Source organism: Thermobia domestica, chromosome 2, assembly GCF_964235325.1.
Source record: "Thermobia domestica chromosome 2, izTheDome1.hap1.1, whole genome shotgun sequence".
Lineage (NCBI taxonomy): Eukaryota > Metazoa > Arthropoda > Insecta > Zygentoma > Lepismatidae > Thermobia > Thermobia domestica.
Genome location: NC_137455.1, coordinates 321575890 through 321596882, shown reverse-complemented (window position 1 = coordinate 321596882; position 20993 = coordinate 321575890). Strand labels below are relative to the sequence as shown.

At 31.3% G+C, this 20993-nt stretch overlaps 1 protein-coding gene across 1 annotated transcript in view; it reads left to right on the top strand.

Moving 5' to 3' along the window:
• unc80 (unc80, NALCN channel complex subunit) overlaps positions 1-20993 on the top strand; it is a gene marked incomplete in the record, with an annotated part of 366946 nt that overhangs the window by 275083 nt on the left and 70870 nt on the right. Inside the window, 4 exon segments of the mRNA XM_081749034.1 lie at positions 2632-2742; positions 7063-7292; positions 8995-9190; positions 18621-18839. Of these exon segments, the coding sequence (XP_081605160.1) occupies positions 2632-2742; positions 7063-7292; positions 8995-9190; positions 18621-18839 (756 nt within the window).

The following is a 20993-nucleotide window of genomic DNA, read 5'->3' as shown; positions in this document are numbered from 1 at the left end:
ATTAAGTATAGTTTTCGTAAAGTAATGAATACTATTTTTTAAAATTTCTATAAAGGGATATAAATAACGTGAAATAGATTGTACACTGATTTATACAAGAGATAAACTTCAAAATTATCATTTATATACTAAAACTATATACTAATTTAGTGGAAATGGAAGCTATGAATATTCTTTAAGCTATTGTGCAGTTTCTACTTAGGACTTCGGGATTTCTATCCCGAAATATCAAACTGCGAACACACTTCCATCTGGCTAATTCGTTATATAGAAATTAATTTTCAATACAAGAATACTGAGTTTTTATTTTTTATTTCAAGTTTGCTTTAGAATATTATTAAAAAAATATATATTGAAATGAATGAAAAATAATGAAACAACAATACTTACACAGCATCATCTTGATTTTGCTTATTCATATTATACGGTAGATCTGATCTTTTTTTTTAACAATTTCTTCCCTGAATATAAATAGCACACTTATATTTTCATGGAAAATGTCTAAAACTGAATTGAAAACACACTTGAGTTTAGGAAATGCAGACAAATCATGGTATTTTTAAAAATCTATGCAGACGAAAATTTTAAATCTCAAATTGCAGACATGTTTGCATAAATGCTTAGATGTATGCTATTTATTTTACTTATTAAAAACTACTTCCCAAAACTAGGCTACTTTTTATTTACTGGTATAGATACTTGCACATAACATTTCAAATTACTTCATAGATACTGACTGTTATTTTCATGCTAAGAAATATTATTTCTTTGCTTTATGCTATTCTTATAGCATGCACACTTATATTCTCCAACTCCTGCTCACAAAACTGCCAAACCCCACAGACTATTATCTTCTTATACTCTTCACAGACTATACACTATACTTAAACATTATTTCCAGACTATTCACTGTACTATAACATTCTTCATAGACTATTCACTATACTATAACATTCTTCACAAGCTATTCACTAAAATATTCTTCACAGATTATTCACTGTACTATAACATTCTTCACAGACTATTCATTATACTATAACTTTCTTTACAGACTATTCACTATACTATAACATTCTTTACAGACTATTCACTATACTATAACATTCTTTACAGACTATACACTATACTGTAACATTCTTCACAGACTATTCACTATACTTTAACTTTCTTCACAGACTATTTACTATACTTTAACTTTCTTCACAGACTATTCACTATACTATAGCATTCTTCCCAGACTATTTACTATTACAATATAGTAACCCTATTTCTACTGAAATAATTATTATTAACTTTATTAATTTTATCTAAATCATATAACTAACCTTACGTACCAAGGTTATCTCAGCGAAATCATTTCAAAAGCCGCTCCTACTCACATTATTGGTCGCTGTAAGTAAGAAAATCGATGAATCTACTGAACTAAGATATTTATTAATCCACAACTAACATTTAGTAAAACGTAAATCATGATATGCTGGCCAACTTCATTCACATATGCCGAAAAAGCCACAATAAATAAATAAACAAAATACAATATTTGTAGCTTATCAACTGTCAGAGCACCATTTCACAGATACAGCTTTAATCAAAATGATCTTGTGTTGTAGTTATTTTTGAGAGAAGTTCCTAGAGAATGTTTTCTAGTTTGAAATTAATTAAATCCTATAATTGTTACTAGGGATATTATTTAAATTGTTGCTGTGAACACTGTAATCTTATTGTTAAATTATTGCAAATTATTGTGAATTATATAATGACATTATTTGCTTTTAAATTTCTTAAATATAAATCAAATTTAAAGTTTTTATTCAATAGAAAATAAAATTCGTGATGAAACACACATTGTATCACAAACTCTAGCGGTAAAGTGTGGATGTGTTTAATTTTTGAAAGAAACTCTGGAGATGATAAAACTAATGATATTTTTGAAATTGTATAATTTCTGGAAATGTATAATGTTATCTAATGTAGTTTTCAAGGGATTAATCTTATTAGAATAAATCATGCATAAAACGACAACTTAGAGATGCAACTCATTGATAAAAGAATTGAATAATCATAAAATCAACTTTAAAAATGAAACAGTAAATATCTATTCTTCGGTACTTTGTTCCCATAATGTTTGGCAGGTAATACTAAAAATATATAACAGAAGTAATAATTTGTACCTAATATTTCAGAACTGAAACCTCTTCAACGATACAGACCATGAAAACACATCATCAAGAAATAAAAATTATTAAAAATTTTAAAATTCATTTGATAACTTGCTACTGACAAACTACTAAAAAGCCAAACATGGAAAAAGTAAAACTCAATTTATGGGTTTATATTGAACTGAAAGCGTTATTTGATAGAAAATTAACTGTCAAAATTAGAACACACCATCACTTACTAGAATTGTCAAAGAGATAATAATGATCGTAAAGAACTTCGCTTTTCTTAAATTTCCTATGTTAAAACTTCATCGTTTTAATATTTAATTTTGCATGTAATCAAAACACAGTACGTGTATTACTTATTTAAAATTTATAATTATCCATAAAGAAATATGAAATAAATTATAAATAAAATGTAATAATTTGACATCGTACTTTTTCTTATTATCTTTTATTCTTCATTTATTAGGTTGTTCAGCGTGTCGTTTTCCTACACGAAGAATTAATGAAACTTCCGTCTTTTCCGAGAAAGGCACTTGAAACAGATCTCGATCTTTATACAGGAGGAGAGTTGGGACAGGTACGTGAATTAAGTTGTTACATTTATTTTAAAATGTTGTATATAAATTCTACATTTCTTGATTAGCAAGAAAATTAACCTTTTGGATTTGAGATTAGCATCCTGTTCAGCAGAAAGGATATATGAAACTTGGATCTAAGTTTAACTTGAGATCCAAACACCACATGAGCTACCGCTCGGAATTGAGCCCGGGCCTCCTACGCGAAAGACACTTACGCTATCCACACTGTGACGATGGAGCTCATTATATATATTGTAATATTTGTATGGGTAGAGACAATGACAGTCCGAAATTCAAGCCCTTCACCTAACTTATTTTACAAAATGTTACAAAATAGTCTTTGTGTCTACAAAGTTGATATCTTAAATCTTCCTTATGACTAGAGAGGTAAAGGAAGGAATGTTTTATACGGGAATCCCTTCAGCTCATGATAGCCTCCAGGGCGTCTTGCAGCGACTTCAGGTTATGGTCCTTTGGTAACCTCCTCAGCTCATGGCAGTCTCGAGAGGTATGTTTTGTGGTTAGGAATTCCCTTCACTCAAGGCAGCCTCCAGGGATTTTAGGCAGGGTAGTGCTTCTTCGTCCAAGGGGACTTCCGGAGCAGGTATGGGTTAGCGATCAGTGGTCTACTGATGCCTCCCTTTTCTTTGGCTCCACTTTTATAGGCCATTTTCAGGTTTCTCGTTCCTCTTGGGTTCCCGTCGTGCTGTTCTTCGTGTCTTACTTGTTTTGTGCATCGTCTACTGCTTATAGACAATAGCACGTGTTGCCTGTATAACATGTGCTCACGCTGTAAGGAGGGGATCCTTACAATATATATATGTTAATTTTTCTGCTTAAAGATACGCATCAGATAGTCTGAAAACTATTGAGCATTTTGCACACGAAATAGCATTAGTGTCCTAAATACAAGAATATAAAGTAGCACTGGGTCAGTTCTAACGTCATTTGACACTAACAGTTGAAGTTAATAGAGCTGCAAAGGATGTTAGAAGTTTTATAATGAAACGTAAGATATTGTGTCGTGAACGCTACAATTTACAGTGTTATTTTGATAAAGGCACAAATGCAGCGCAGACCAGGGAGGAAATTTGTGCTGTATATGTATGAAATTGTATGAAATTGTATATGTATGGAACTGTATATGCTGTGTATGAAATTTGTGCAAGTTAGTTGTCAAAACCAACAGCCAAAAGACGGTTCAGTCACTATCGTTTTGGAAATTTCGAAATCCAAGATGCTTCCCGCAGTAGGTGAAAAATCACAGGAAAAGTAATTGATAATTAGGGAACGGAACTTTATTTAAATAAATATTTTTCCTGCAGTGAGATAGAGGCCCATTCTTTTGCCAAAATGTTGATCATATCCTTTTATGCCACCTCAGCAAATTTTATTTTACATAAAAACACATATTTTCCAATTTTCCTTATGTAAATACATATTTTAAGAGTTTTCGTTTTAAAAACATAAACTCATTCATTGAGGACTGCTACATCGAAATCTTCGAAAGAAAAAATGCTTATTTTCGCACATCTCTTTCATATCGTGTGTCAGGTTTGTTTTGTCTTTGAGCACGTTGACTGACAGACTTCTGGTGCCTTACTTTACTCTACACGTAAGGTCCTGTTGAGGGAATTCTACCCAGCCATAAGCCAGTTACAATACTGCAGGACTTTGAATCCACTACGTGTCTTTCCGTTTATTCTATTCTAAGTGGTGCTTCAGTACAGTGTATGTATTTCCTTACTGTAAAATGCTTAAAATAAAAGCGTGTTTCATCTCGTTTGCAGAAGTTATGTGATGAATATAAAGATGTATTTTCTACTGATGACAAAATGCTATTTTCCAACCGTGTGGTAAATCTGTCGCGGCTGACCAACGTTCACAAATTAAGTAGCATTTGGAGAGCAAAAAGCATATTGTTGCTGCTTCACGTTTGAGCAAGAGACAGGCATTTATCTGTCAACCAATTGTATCTAATTCTGGTAAACCGTCAAAATTGTCCGCCTTTTTAATGGATTTGTGCAGAGCTTTTGTATTCGCACATATTCCACTGTTCAAATTAAAGAACCCTGAATTACGAAAGTTTCTCGTGAAATATACGAACTTCGAACCACCTGACGAATCAACATTGCGAAAAACTTATCTGCACAGGTGTTACGAGCAAACTTTACAACATATTCGCTCGGAATGTGCGCATCAAAATATTTGGGTATGTATGGACGAAACTACAGACTCCAGTGGTAAAACAGTGGGAAACGTGATTGTAGGAGTGCCAAGTAATGGTGATGAAACGGTGTCGACGAAAAATTATTTGCTAGTGTGTAAAGAGCTATCTGCTGCTACACATGTAACGACAGCAAGGCTTTTCAACGAAGCAATGCAACTTGTGGCCAGAAGGCATAAAATTTGACAATGTTCTTCTTGTTACAGATAATGCAGCTTACATGAAAAAAGCTGCAATAGGCCTTGCCGTTAGCTACCCCAAAAGGGTTCATGTTACCTGTGTGGCTCATGCGTTGCATAGAATATGTGAAAAGATAAGAGTTCTTTGTCCCTAGGTCGATAGACTAGTTTCAAATGGAAAGAAAATTTTTATCAAGTCACCTAAACGAATAGACATTTTTAATCAAAAATATTCTGGGATTCCTCTTCCAACCGCTCCTGTAGTTACACCATGGGGCACTTGGTTGAATGCCGTTAAGTATTATGCCCAAAACTTTGAACAATTTGTATCTGTCGTAAATGATCTATGGTCGATGCTTGTAACATCGTCCGTAGAAATTCTACAAGAACTGTTAAAAGATCCATCCGTAAAACTCGAGTTAGCATTCAGTTCAACAAACCTGTCCTTTCTTTCTCGTTGTATAGAAAAGCTTGAATCTTCATGGAACGTACTGTCAGCTTCAGTGGGTGAAATCCACATAATAGAAATGAAACTGATAGAACTTCCTATTGCTAACGGACAAGTGCCAATGTCTAAATTTACATACATTTTTGAAAGAAACCTAGGTTTACAAACATTGTGTAAAATTGCACGTGTTTTGGAAGGGGAGATGGTGAAGGAAGATGTGGCCAATTTCAGAGTTAGTGAAATTTCGTGTTTCAAATATGCGAGAATTGTTTCTTGTAACATGGAGCGATCTTTCTCACAACATAAGGTGCTTTTTAGGGATAATCATCACAAATTTACAATGGAGAACTTGGAGAAAATTATGGTAATCTAAAGAATAGCTCGCTACAAGGTAAACATTTCAAAACTGAATTTAAGATGTTCACAATACACGTAATATTTAAGTTTCAGTTGCCAAATATTTTTATTTTTGTCACATATTTTTCTAATTTTATCACATATTTTCAAAATTTATAGCACATAAATAAATAAATATTTCTGAGTTTTTTAGCACATGAAGTTCCGTTCCCTATTGATAATATTCTGACAAATTCGGGTAAAACCGACATGTAAGCAGACATGACATCACCAGTAACCTAAGAATCAATCACCAAACAGTGTTAAAACATTTGGAGAAGAATCTTGGTGCTTGGGTGCCACATGATATGACTCAAAAACATTTACTCGATCGAATTTCTATCTGCGAATCTCTACGAAAACGTATCGAACTCGAGTGGTTAATCATGAGTGATAAAAAAGTGGATAATCTACGACAACACTGTGGGAAAAGGATCATGATCGAAGCTTGGAGAAGCTCAACAGTTTGTGGCAAAGCCCATAATGATGCCTAGGAAGGTTAAGCTGTCCTTTTGGTGGGATTGTAAAGATATCATGCATCATTATACTGTCGACAAAAATAGCACGAGTGTACCTACAATTAGAAGAAACGGCCGGAACTGGCCAACAGATATAGTGTCGTGTATCACTGATAACACCAGACCGCATGCGTCTTCTACAATCCGTCAGAAATTGAACAAAAGAGAAAGAAAAAGAAAAACTTGGTTGAGAGGTGTTAATGGATCCACTTATATCCGCACATGGCACCGTCCGACTATCATTTGTTTCGGCCTCTGCAGAATTCCCTGAATTAGATATAACATATTAATTTTGTTAAAGAACATTTTCTGAATATATAGAATTCTGACCCCAGGACTCTGGACCTTAGTTTGATCCCAAGTCTCTGTGTTTGGGTTGAATAACGTCGTGTCCGTGGATTTTTTCTTCTTCCTGTTTGCTCTCACATGAATCATTTATGTTTTTATTCCTCCTCTCCTTTAGCCTACCGGATATATATATGAAACATTAAAACTATAAATTTCATTTAATTTCTAAGTATATTGAATTTCTATTTTCTGGTCATTTGTAGGAGCTTCTGGGATTAGACGTTCTTCACAAGTTCATGTGGGTAAGATTAATAGCAAGAATGTTTGAAGCTATGGCTGGAAATTTTGCCTACTCTGGTGACATTCATTTATTTTTGAACGTACTTAATGGTGCTGTGATATTACATAGTGAAGATTCCTGTATACTACGATATGTTATGGCAACATACATTAATGCTGCTCATCATTTCAAAAACATATTCTCAACGAATGGGTATGTAATGTTTCATAAATTATTTTTTTCTTACGACTTATCAATTTAAAATGTTTTAAGAATTAGTACTGTTTGGGATAAGGAATTTGAAAATATGCGTGCTTTGCTGCAAGAAATTTAACCACTAAAAAATCAAAAGCAGCTGGTAATGAAACAATCTTTTTAGTAATACAAGTTTTAAATTTCTTGCAATGCATCTTTTCATGCTAGGAGTATTTTAATTTTTTAGCAATCTCACACTGTCATTCCAAAAAATGTAGGTAGATGCATAATCAGTAGTATTATGTGATAATTATTCAATAGATATTTTCTCTTTCAAGTCTTTGTTGCTAGAGCACATTTCAAAATAACCATCCTATAAATATAGGTAGAAGAGTAGAAATCATGGTCTTAATTACTGGTATTAGTATAAATGTGATTACATAAAAAGAAAAATTATGTTGGAGGCTTTTATTGGAAGCCTATATATATCAAGTTTACCTATATATATGACAATTAATAGAATTATAGTATACATAGCCTAAAATAAAGATTGCCCTTACTGCATCGAGATATTTTCCATCTTAAGAGTACGAGAGTGTATATTAAAATAATCTTCAAAATGTCCCAGTAGTTTTGATATGGAACTTATAAACACTCAGTTAAGTGCGAGCACTACTTAATTTAAGGCAATGCGCACAAATAAAAAAATGCAATTAATTTTGGATTTCATGTTCATACCAGAGCAGCCCATATAACCTTTATTGAAACTTTATACGAAAAATGCAATAAAAAACACTCAAATACTTTCTGAAGAACATACTTTTCATATTGGATTGTGTGAGTGAAATTTGTCTTGCATTTTATTATATTTTTGGCACTGGATTTGCTACTGTATTTGCGTGTCATTGCGATAAAGTATTCTGATCAAAGTGTATAGTTTACAGAAAAGATAATATATTCTGGAGATAAAAAAAGAAACTCTTTGTATGAAACGTATCGAAATGTGAAACAATCATAAATTGACAGCGCAATTATCAAGAAGATAGGCTTACATTTGTGTGAAGAACAGATTTAAAAAATGTCTTTCAATTAAAGTAGAATGGGAACCCATAATTAAACTATCCTACCTGATATAACGAAAAGTTTTGATTTGATTTGATTTTTAGATTTCAACGTCCCGTTCAACAGCAAGGCTGTGTGAGACGTGGACTTATAGCTTAATATCGAATTCGAACCATATAAGCTCCCGCCAAGAATCGAAGTCGGATCTTCCGTATAAAGCAAAAGGATAGAAGAATGATACATACCACGAGCAGAGGTAGAAAAGATAGTCCTATGTAAGGTTATGATGTTTATCCCAAGCTTAAGTTTCCTTCTGAGCCACGCGAACTCTAACTTTAATGAAATCTAGAGTTTAAAAAATATAGGCCTACATATGAACTATTTCTACAATTATAGATTGTTCTAGTTTATTATTTTTTACTTTTGCACATGAATATGTAATATATTTTAATTTAACACATAATTTATGCACGTTACATTCCTATTATCTACTCAGCTAAACGTTTTATAAGTATAGAGTACTTACAGTGTTGATTAGAAAGAATCTATTCGATTTTTAAAATTGGATAAATTCAGAACAACTACAAAAAATTCAGAAAGTTTTAATTAAGATTGTCATTTGCTATTCCGATTGCTATTATAGTCTTCATGGTTTCAGGTATTTGTTAATAATGCCCACTCTCCTTCAAATTTATTCTAACCATCAAACAAATAAATTGGTAAAGCGAACCATTGAGTACACATGCAAACAATTCTATTTGATGAACCGTAAGCCTTTTATTCTACAAATGTTTGGAAGTGTTTCCGCCATATTAGATACAGATGAAGATAGTCAGTTTGGGGATGCACACAAAGTGAGAATTTAATCTATGAATGTTCATAGCCTGTTGTGGTAAACCATTGTGTGTTTGCAGTGTGTGCTAATTGAATGTAAAGCTTTTGTGGTATGTGTTTGATGTTATTGTTGTGTCCGTAACTGTCTTTTCTGGATTAAAATTAAACTGATGATACGATCATCATGGTAAGTTAGTTCCATCATACATTTAATCTGTATGATAAAACAATAACATTATGAAGTGTTTGAGGATCCTGATGGTAACAACAGCCTTTTGTCTATATATTCGTTTATCTAAACAATTCTGTAAAATAATTAAAAGCAAAATTATTAGTCCTATGAAAACATTTCTGGTAAGTTTCGTATTTCCATGTTAATTTACGAAATTATAAAATCAGAAAATAATTATACTAATGTCTGTAATATAAGAGATTTACTAAATGATGTATTAATATTTAGAATATTATGTTCAGTACTTTACAAATAATTTAAGAATAGCATACATGATCATATTTTAAATTATTTTTCCTCTAATTGTCTCATAAAAACACAATGTATAATATTAATAATTATTATTATATGTCGGCTACCATATTTTTTTTTCGTTAATTTTACTTTAAGAAAGATATAAATAGAAAATAAGCTTTAAATATCATTGTGAACAAGATTACATATTTGTCCACAATTTAGTAAATATAAAAAGTTCATAAAACCCATAAATTATTATTAATATTATTGAATATAAACGTAACAATTACTGTCTCACATTTACGTAACATATTATTTAAATTATGTTAGAAACTAAATGGCAAATATTCTTACAAAGCAAGTATTTGTTTTCAAAAGTCCCAAGAAAGAAGTCCGGATGACGTGAGATACACAGTTTAGTACACCAATTGCGATTAAGCTTCACAAAAATTCTCCAACAGCATTCACTGAAATACCATCCATGCAATAAACGGAAACTAAAACCTGCGGTCAATGACGTTTATTATTAACAGTAGGGACATTATATGGCTGGTTTCTTTACATTATGTAAGCTGTCGTTGGAACATGTTGTTGCTTGCTCCTGTTACATCAGAGTTTTACAAATTAATAACACACACTCACACATATAAAATAAAAGTTCTGTGTACCGGACCCCAAGGTATGGATTCGATGTATTTTGGTACACAGAATCCAAATTTCGAAACCCTAGGATGATCAATTGTGTCAATTTTTTATGGACAAAAAACTAACGATTTTAAGTAGGAAGAAAAGTTCTGTGAAGCGTACTGCAGGATATGGATTCGATGTATTTTGGTACACAGAATCCAAATTTCGAAACCCTAGGATGATCAATTGTGTCAATTTTTTATGGACAAAAAACTTTAACGATTTTAGGTAGGAAGAAAAGTTCTGTGAAGCGTACTGCAGGATATGGATTCGATGTATTTTGGTACACAGAATTCAAATTTCGAAACCCTAGGATGATCAATTGTGTCAATTTTTTATGGACAAAAAACTAACGATTTTAAGTAGGAAGAAAAGTTCTGTGAAGCGTACTGCAGGATATGGATTCGATGTATTTTGGTACACAGAATCCAAATTTCGAAACCCTAGGATGATCAATTGTGTCAATTTTTTATGGACAAAAAACTTTAACGATTTTAGGTAGGAAGAAAAGTTCTGTGAAGCGTACTGCAGGATATGGATTCGATGTATTTTGGTACACAGAATCCAAATTTCGAAACCCTAGGATGATCAATTGTGTCAATTTTTTATGGACAAAAAACTAACGATTTTAAGTAGGAAGAAAAGTTCTGTGAAGCGTACTGCAGGATATGGATTCGATGTATTTTGGTACACAGAATTCAAATTTCGAAACCCTAGGATGATCAATTGTGTCAATTTTTTATGGACAAAAAACTAACGATTTTAAGTAGGAAGAAAAGTTCTGTGAAGCGTACTGCAGGATATGGATTCGATGTATTTTGGTACACAGAATCCAAATTTCGAAACCCTAGGATGATCAATTGTGTCAATTTTTTATGGACAAAAAACTTTAACGATTTTAGGTAGGAAGAAAAGTTCTGTGAAGCGTACTGCAGGATATGGATTCGATGTATTTTGGTACACAGAATTCAAATTTCGAAACCCTAGGATGATCAATTGTGTCAATTTTTTATGGACAAAAAACTAACGATTTTAAGTAGGAAGAAAAGTTCTGTGAAGCGTACTGCAGGATATGGATTCGATGTATTTTGGTACACAGAATTCAAATTTCGAAACCCTAGGATGATCAATTGTGTCAATTTTTTATGGACAAAAAACTAACGATTTTAAGTAGGAAGAAAAGTTCTGTGAAGCGTACTGCAGGATATGGATTCGATGTATTTTGGTACACAGAATTCAAATTTCGAAACCCTAGGATGATCAATTGTGTCAATTTTTTATGGACAAAAAACTAACGATTTTAAGTAGGAAGAAAAGTTCTGTGAAGCGTACTGCAGGATATGGATTCGATGTATTTTGGTACACAGAATTCAAATTTCGAAACCCTAGGATGATCAATTGTGTCAATTTTTTATGGACAAAAAACTAACGATTTTAAGTAGGAAGAAAAGTTCTGTGAAGCGTACTGCAGGATATGGATTCGATGTATTTTGGTACACAGAATTCAAATTTCGAAACCCTAGGATGATCAATTGTGTCAATTTTTTATGGACAAAAAACTAACGATTTTAAGTAGGAAGAAAAGTTCTGTGAAGCGTACTGCAGGATATGGATTCGATGTATTTTGGTACACAGAATTCAAATTTCGAAACCCTAGGATGATCAATTGTGTCAATTTTTTATGGACAAAAAACTAACGATTTTAAGTAGGAAGAAAAGTTCTGTGAAGCGTACTGCAGGATATGGATTCGATGTATTTTGGTACACAGAATTCAAATTTCGAAACCCTAGGATGATCAATTGTGTCAATTTTTTATGGACAAAAAACTAACGATTTTAAGTAGGAAGAAAAGTTCTGTGAAGCGTACTGCAGGATATGGATTCGATGTATTTTGGTACACAGAATTCAAATTTCGAAACCCTAGGATGATCAATTGTGTCAATTTTTTATGGACAAAAAACTAACGATTTTAAGTAGGAAGAAAAGTTCTGTGAAGCGTACTGCAGGATATGGATTCGATGTATTTTGGTACACAGAATTCAAATTTCGAAACCCTAGGATGATCAATTGTGTCAATTTTTTATGGACAAAAAACTAACGATTTTAAGTAGGAAGAAAAGTTCTGTGAAGCGTACTGCAGGATATGGATTCGATGTATTTTGGTACACAGAATTCAAATTTCGAAACCCTAGGATGATCAATTGTGTCAATTTTTTATGGACAAAAAACTAACGATTTTAAGTAGGAAGAAAAGTTCTGTGAAGCGTACTGCAGGATATGGATTCGATGTATTTTGGTACACAGAATTCAAATTTCGAAACCCTAGGATGATCAATTGTGTCAATTTTTTATGGACAAAAAACTAACGATTTTAAGTAGGAAGAAAAGTTCTGTGAAGCGTACTGCAGGATATGGATTCGATGTATTTTGGTACACAGAATCCAAATTTCGAAACCCTAGGATGATCAATTGTGTCAATTTTTTATGGACAAAAAACTAACGATTTTAAGTAGGAAGAAAAGTTCTGTGAAGCGTACTGCAGGATATGGATTCGATGTATTTTGGTACACAGAATTCAAATTTCGAAACCCTAGGATGATCAATTGTGTCAATTTTTTATGGACAAAAAACTAACGATTTTAAGTAGGAAGAAAAGTTCTGTGAAGCGTACTGCAGGATATGGATTCGATGTATTTTGGTACACAGAATTCAAATTTCGAAACCCTAGGATGATCAATTGTGTCAATTTTTTATGGACAAAAAACTAACGATTTTAAGTAGGAAGAAAAGTTCTGTGAAGCGTACTGCAGGATATGGATTCGATGTATTTTGGTACACAGAATTCAAATTTCGAAACCCTAGGATGATCAATTGTGTCAATTTTTTATGGACAAAAAACTAACGATTTTAAGTAGGAAGAAAAGTTCTGTGAAGCGTACTGCAGGATATGGATTCGATGTATTTTGGTACACAGAATTCAAATTTCGAAACCCTAGGATGATCAATTGTGTCAATTTTTTATGGACAAAAAACTAACGATTTTAAGTAGGAAGAAAAGTTCTGTGAAGCGTACTGCAGGATATGGATTCGATGATTTTGGTACACAGAATCCAAATTTCGAAACACGAGGACGTTTATCGTGTTAATTTTGTTAATTTTGTTTGATAGGCGTAAAACGTATGTGTTGTCTTATGTACCAAAATTCGCCCCAAAAAGCTTTTGGCCCATAAAAGAAAATGACACGGTTGATAGTCTTGGGGTTTCCAAATTTGGATTCTGTTTACCAAAATACATCGAATCCATATCTTGGGGTCCACTGCAGAAAACTTTGTTTTTTGTGTGGCTGTCTTGTGTGTATTCTCCCTATGCAAAATCGCTAAAGTTTTTCGACCGTTAAAAAAATGACACTATCGATTGTCTTGAGGTTTCGAAATTTGGATCCTGCGTAACAAAATACAGTGAATATATGCCCTGGGTTCCGGTGCACAGAACTTTTATTTTTTGTATGTGGCTGTGTAATAATCAGAAGTTGTAGAAGTTATTGTATGGCTACTTAATGCATAGCTGAGAAAGAAAAGACAATTATTGCGAATTGGAATGTGGTAGAGTTTCTTTAAACTAAGGCTACTAAGTGTAAAGGCTTTTTCAGTTTATAATTTGACATTTCATCGACCAGATAGATTGAGTTTAGAGGAGCTATCATCAACATTTAAGTAAAAATTCTGCATTTGTTAATTTCATCTCTAGAGCATTTGTTAATTCAAGCATTTTCCAATGGCAACACATAACATTCACTGTGTTTACGTTTAGTTTAGAGAAGCCATCATTATCGTTATCCAAAAATTCAAATTTTAGTACAATTCTATCTAGTACTTATTAAGGAGCGATGACGCCAGGAAGGGAAAGCACATTCCCTGCCGGTAACATCCGTTTACTCGATTTGTCCCTAATTACATTATTTTAAAATTTAGCATAACATACTATAGTGAAAACAAAATGCTGTGTTAGATTAATTTAAATTTATAACTTCATAGTATATGTTATCTACAGTTGCCACATATAGAAATGTAATGTAATAGCAATAGCAGCAACAATGTCTCTTAGCAAAGCCTTCTGGTAGAATAACCTCAATTACAAACTCGATGTATCCAAAGTACATATGGTATTCATTAAATGGAAATATTAAAGCATGAACTGCATTAACACTTTCAATCAAACTTAAATCACCAAAATCAAATTTCAGATTATTCATGAACACTTTAAACTCGGTATATTTTATATAACTAGAATAATACTTTTTCACTTGCAATGCAAATCATATAAAACGACACTTATCTTCATAAACTTTTTCCTCGATACTCGACTCTCTCATTCGAACTTTGGTATAAATTGAATTTTATAAAGACGCAGCTGCGTAGCAAGTAACCCAATTACAAGTTGTTTCACTAGACACTCTCCCAGTTAGCAGTCGGAATGATTATGATGCTAGACTTTCGAATGGCGATACATGAACAATTTAGTACTATCGGTCACCACTGATGGTGCCACTAGTAGCTAATAACAAAACAGTTGATCCAATGTTTTTTTTTCTTCAAAAATTTTGGAATAAGAAATGTAACTCATTACAGATGCCACGAAAATTCGGATTGCATGGAAAAGATCATTTCAATTCTTGTTGAACATGTCATAACAACACAAAATCTTTTATGCAATAATATATTAACGTATCTGTAACATTGATGGATGAAGGCAGTTGCTTTCTTCTTGTTTACTTTGTTTCTAAGTTTAGCTTGTAACTTTTAAACTTTTAATGATTGGTGCTAACTGCTAAGTGACTATTTTTTTACTCTAAGGAGCAAAAGTCAGCGGACTTCATTCTTGAAACTTACAATAGAAAACCACATATTACAGTAACTTTTGATACATAAATTTTTAATTAGAGATACGTTACTTATATATAAAATTTGAAGCAGCACGTAAAGATACAGTATTCACAGCGTTTAGAATTAATAAATTCGTCAATGTGAAAAATATGTTTTGTGAGCATTGGTGCTAACTGCTAAGTGACTATTTTTTTACTCTAAGGAGCAAAAGTCAGCGGAATTCATTCTTGAAACTTACAATAGAAAACCACATATTACAGTAACTTTTGATACATAAATTTTTAATTAGAGATACGTTACTTATATATAAAATTTGAAGCAGCACGTAAAGATACAGTATTCACAGCGTTTAGAATTAATAAATTCGTCAATGTGAAAAATATGTTTTGTGAGCATGATTACTAGTGAGATTTGATAGTGTGTTTGAAACATACAAAAATATTCATTATGTTTAATATGCATTCCTACGCATGCAAAGGTACGTAGAATATTTCGAAGAAGCCACAGAAACCTATTTATGAACTCAATCAAAATGTTACTAAAATATTTAACATTATCTAGTTACATATTTAAAGTGGTATGTATAAACTTACGAAAATCTTTATAATAATGGTATTTTTATTTAAAATATTCTTGTATGGTAACTTAGATATTTTTTATTAATTATGTTAAACTTACGTTATTACTTTTTTGTTATATGATGCATTTAGTATAATTACAGATACTTGAAAGACAAGGAGATGAAATTTATTTTTCTGAATTGGCACTCTTTATTAACGTCAGGACGAAGTCAAATGTTAATCTACAATAAATATCTTTCCTTCAATTTGTATTTCCTGTTTTAAGTTTTATTTATCAAACTAGAAATTTCGATAACATCAAACTTTAAGATTAATGAAACTTTACTGAAGTATTATGTAAACTTTTCTTCTAATGTGGCTTTCAATAGAATACTGATTAAATTGTTCTTAATTTCTGTTAATTATTTTTTCCAGTTCAATATTTCCCTAATTAACAATTGTTTGATTATAGAGCTTAAATGCAAAGTTACTTGGATTTTTGCGCAATTAATTGTTTAGGAGAAGTAATTTGAAGATTTATAGGTAATAATAATATTGATTAATGGAAAGTTGTCTACATTATACGAGTTGAAGTGTTAAAAATATACTTCTTGTTAAGTTCTTCCCTTCAGAGTAATAATTTGTTGCGTAGGCTTTTTAGTTTTATTTTTTTATCGCACACATATTTTCTGTTTAATTCACTAAGGGTGCATTAGTATTCGTAGCAAAATTACTATAAAATTGTCTTTATGAACTTATAGGCAAAGTTTGAACTTACATACTGAAAGTTTATATTCATGATAGACTTGTGATATGAACAAAGACGCAACGGAATCAGAATTAGTTATATGTAAGAGTCAATGACGTATTGAAGGAGGGTTAAAGTATATGAAATATCTTGCAGAATTTTCACATTTCCAGGAATAAAATTAGCAAAGCCCCCTCCCCCCGAAACAAAATCGTAAATGTACCATTGGTAACAGTTATTTCTGGTCGTGAGACTTTTATTTGTCTCTCTCTGAATTTTCTTTCGTTTATGTTAGTTATCGTTAATTTTGATACAAATAGTTATTCCGAAGGTAAAACTCATTTATCGGATGCTTTTGATAAATGTTTTCAATTTTTTGATAGTAGACAAATCTTGATAGTACAACAAAAATCAACCTGTTAATTTGGATTTTGAAATTTTATGGCTTCCTCGTATTTTTTAAAATCATGGTTGCCATTGACAGCAACATATGATTAATTTATAAATATTTTAAACGTAAAACAAAGGTTTTTATAGTCTAGACTAGATGCCTTAACGTGTTTGTACCCTTCTGAATGCTGTTTTAGTGAATTAGATTGAAATATACTTTTAACATTTTACACATATACGTGAGTGTTGTAATGTTTTATACTGGTATCTCTTATATAATTGCAAGCATAGAATAGAATATAGCATGATAGTTCATATAACTTGTTGCACGTTTGAAGATTATTTTTAAATTAGTGTGAAGCATGCCCTATAATATAGCTGTAAATAATATTGGAAAAAAAGACGAAAACTTATAACGTTATGCCTACAAAGAGCTATAGGCGGAAAATGGTATTAAATATTCCTGTAAGATATTTTGTATATAGAATTTTAGATGATGTTATTGTAAGTTTATCTGATTTGCACGATCTTTTCATGGTAGTTTTGACTTTCATTAGAGAGAAAAAAATAAGTTTGTGTAAATATAAAAGGATGTGAACGTCCCTTCGAGAGATGTGTGTTATATACGCTGTGATTAAATTTCCTATAATTCATAACGTAATCATAAGTAATTTTGGCTTTTTTAAACCTGCAACTTTATTTGCAAGTGTTGCTCTAACTTAATTGCATTACAAAATGGTATTGAAATAAAATAATATGAATTCACAAGTTAATTTCATAACAACACATTTGTAATGCGTAAGAAAAATATTCAATATCAAAACTTTTTAGTTTAGAATTAATCTCGTTTTAAACTCACTCAGCTTTCCCACGAATTTTAAAATGAATAATTCAACAAGTTCATATAGAGTGTGTTTTGTGAAAATCATTTTTTTTTCAATCTGACATGTGTAATATAATTAGCATCATAATAGCAATTTAATTATTATTTATTCAGTACACTAGTTAAATAATTATTTTTAATTTTAAAGATGAGAACAATAAGCATGTTTCAAAAGAAACAGTTTGTTCTAAAAGTCGGTAACATTTTTTATTCAACTAAGTATGTTTGAGGAAACAGTGATGACTTTCAAAACTGATATATTCTATTTTTGCTTGAATATTTTACCTTGAGAAGTCATTTTGATTTTGATATACTGCAAAGTTATATTTAGTTTTTTTACTGATAAGTTAATTTTAAAAAATTAAATTTGTGTTCCAAAATGAATCATTAAACTTATAATTTCTTTACAATAAGGTTCCTCGCTAATTGTGAGCAACACAGTTTTTGCTTATTTCTTTTTCCCTTCATAAAGTTTTCACTGAGTGTTTCTTCCCTCATTGTTATTCATTCTTTTAATTCTCTGTTACCCTCCTTATCATTAATTCTAACATTTTGCATGTTCTACAAATTTTACTTTGTCTTCGTTATATAAATTCTAAAATTCATCCTTTTCTTTTTTATATGTCTTTCCAAGTATGTTTCGCGTGTAAGTACCCTATTTAATTTCGAATTATTAATATCAAATTTTGTTTTCACGATAAACATAAAAATACGTTTAGTATATATTGCTTGGCCCAGCACCTAGATCTAGTTTTACACGTAGGTATTTATTTATTTTAGTTTAACTATATAATAGACCACATTTTTTAATTGCTATTATCATTTCTAGGTACAAGCAAATTGTTTGTTCAATTTACTACTAAGTTTGGAAACACCTTCGCCCGATCCTTTAAATATCGGTGAACTTGTCAAAGAAGATAAACCACTGAAGGCAATCGATTTTTGTTATCATGATGAAAATGAGATGGTAACTGTCCTAGATTGTATTTCACTGTGTATTATGGTCATAGCGTATGCTGCTGATTCTGTCCGAGGTCAACAGATGTTGGTAAGTAATATTCTCCAGTAATTTCGAACATCCTTATCTTTGTATTTGTTCCAATTATTCATAAAAGGATTACTATTACAAGCTAAGCTTCAATGACCGCTATTTTCAAGAGTACTTTTAATATCTTGCTGTGCATTATTATACTTTTTTCAATGAATTTTTGATACAAGGCATCTTAAAAGAAGTTGTTAATATCTTTTGATCGGCGCCTAGCTTCTTTAAGTATTCTGAATACATAGCTCTGTTTAATAGAATGTTACAAATCAACATTCTGTACACAGTTTCTTCGTTTGTAGAAAGACAGGTATACGAATCAGTCTTCATCAGGACCAAGGTTCCAAAGTTAAATCTAGATAAATGTAAATTAGGCAAGCAATGAGAATACATCATAAATTACAAAAACAATAAAATCTTACACATACTGTTACTGCACCGAAATTCCCACAGTACTCTCCATTAAGCATCTGCCTAGTTCAATGTTAGTGCATTTGGAAATACTTTGCTTTAACAAGAAACATGAAAGTTCTGTGTATTGTTTTCCAATTTCTCAGAAAAGTAAGAAAATCATATTATCCACAAAATTTCGACTTTAAGTGCTAAAGTTAATTCAAGGAGAAGAAGAAAATTTAAAAAATGAATTAAGAAACTGTTCAAGAAGTAATCCGAAGGACTACAAGATTAAACAAACAGTAAAATTTGCGAAATACAGGTATATAGTAGGAAAATAATAGCCCTTGATGCACCGCATAATTAACAATATTCACTCCTTTATACGTAAAATGTATTTCTCTCAAAGATAAAATGTTACATAGTTGCAGTCAATAATATTGTTCACATATAAACTTCAAAAACTATGTCTATAGTGTATGTGACGTAAAGACGCAAAGGAACATCTATAGTCAATTATGTGATTTGAGAAAGAAGAATTTATTGATCTAGTAATATTTCTAGTTTCTACATGATTCATTACTCCATATTTTGCCTCATAGTATATTTAAAACTAGACAATTGAGAAAGAAAATAATGAACTATTCTAATGCCATGTAGTTTTTGTTTCCAGCGTTGTATAAACATTAATACAAGTTTAAAAAATGTAATGTAGGTGAATAAATTATGCAACAAACATTATAATATTTATTGCTGCCCCGATTCGATTAATCTTTTGTTTAACACCCAAACTTTCTACGACAATTAGTCCAAGAAATTAAATTATTTCTTTATTCTGTTAAAGCACTGAATTTATTTAATACTTATCATTTATTAGCTGTAATTCAAAAAGCACATCCTTCTAAGATGGTGCTCTCACATTTATTATACCTTAATTGCCTAAATGTACACTCATGACCAAAATGATTGTCGCATATCTATAAGTGTCTTCTTGTAAGAATATAATTTGATAATGATTTCGCGGAATACTTTAAATACTGTTACTATGTGTATAATCGGGAAATGTATATTTGTGCTAAATTTCATAGCAAAAGAATTATAAATACGAAAATTAGAATGATTAAAACAAAATGTTGCTAAATGGACAAAAAAGTTTTATTTTTGCTTTATTGTTCTTATTTGCTGCTCTTTTGACATGAAATTTGCCACATACATGTTCTTGCTGTTTATACACATACTAACATTCTAAGAAATACCGGGCGTATTCGTTATCAAATTATATTCTTACAACAACATATTTATAGACATGCGACAATAATTTTAGACATGAGTGTACAAATATGTCCACGGTAACATTTGACAGCATAAATGTACAGGTCTGTATATCAATAAAAAAAAGTACTTTAGGTACGGGACAAGTGTCCTAATAATACATACACATTATCGTTGTAATTACACCACATTGTTTCAAAGTGAATGACATGTTAATTTAAAGTTCATATTGTGAATGTCATTTTTATACCTAGGTACGTGTTCTTGTTAGGTAAGTGAATAATATTAAAAATACTTCAAACTACTTACTGAAGTAAGATTTCATTTATTTTGATCATATTTTTCCAAGTGATGTTATAACTTTAGCAAATGAGCCTGAGCAATCAAATTGAAAGAAAACTAATTTGCAAGAGGATCTAGAATTTGATCAGGACCACAAAGTTTGCTTTGCATTTACCGTTAAAGATATGTGGATATGAAAAGAGAATGATAGTA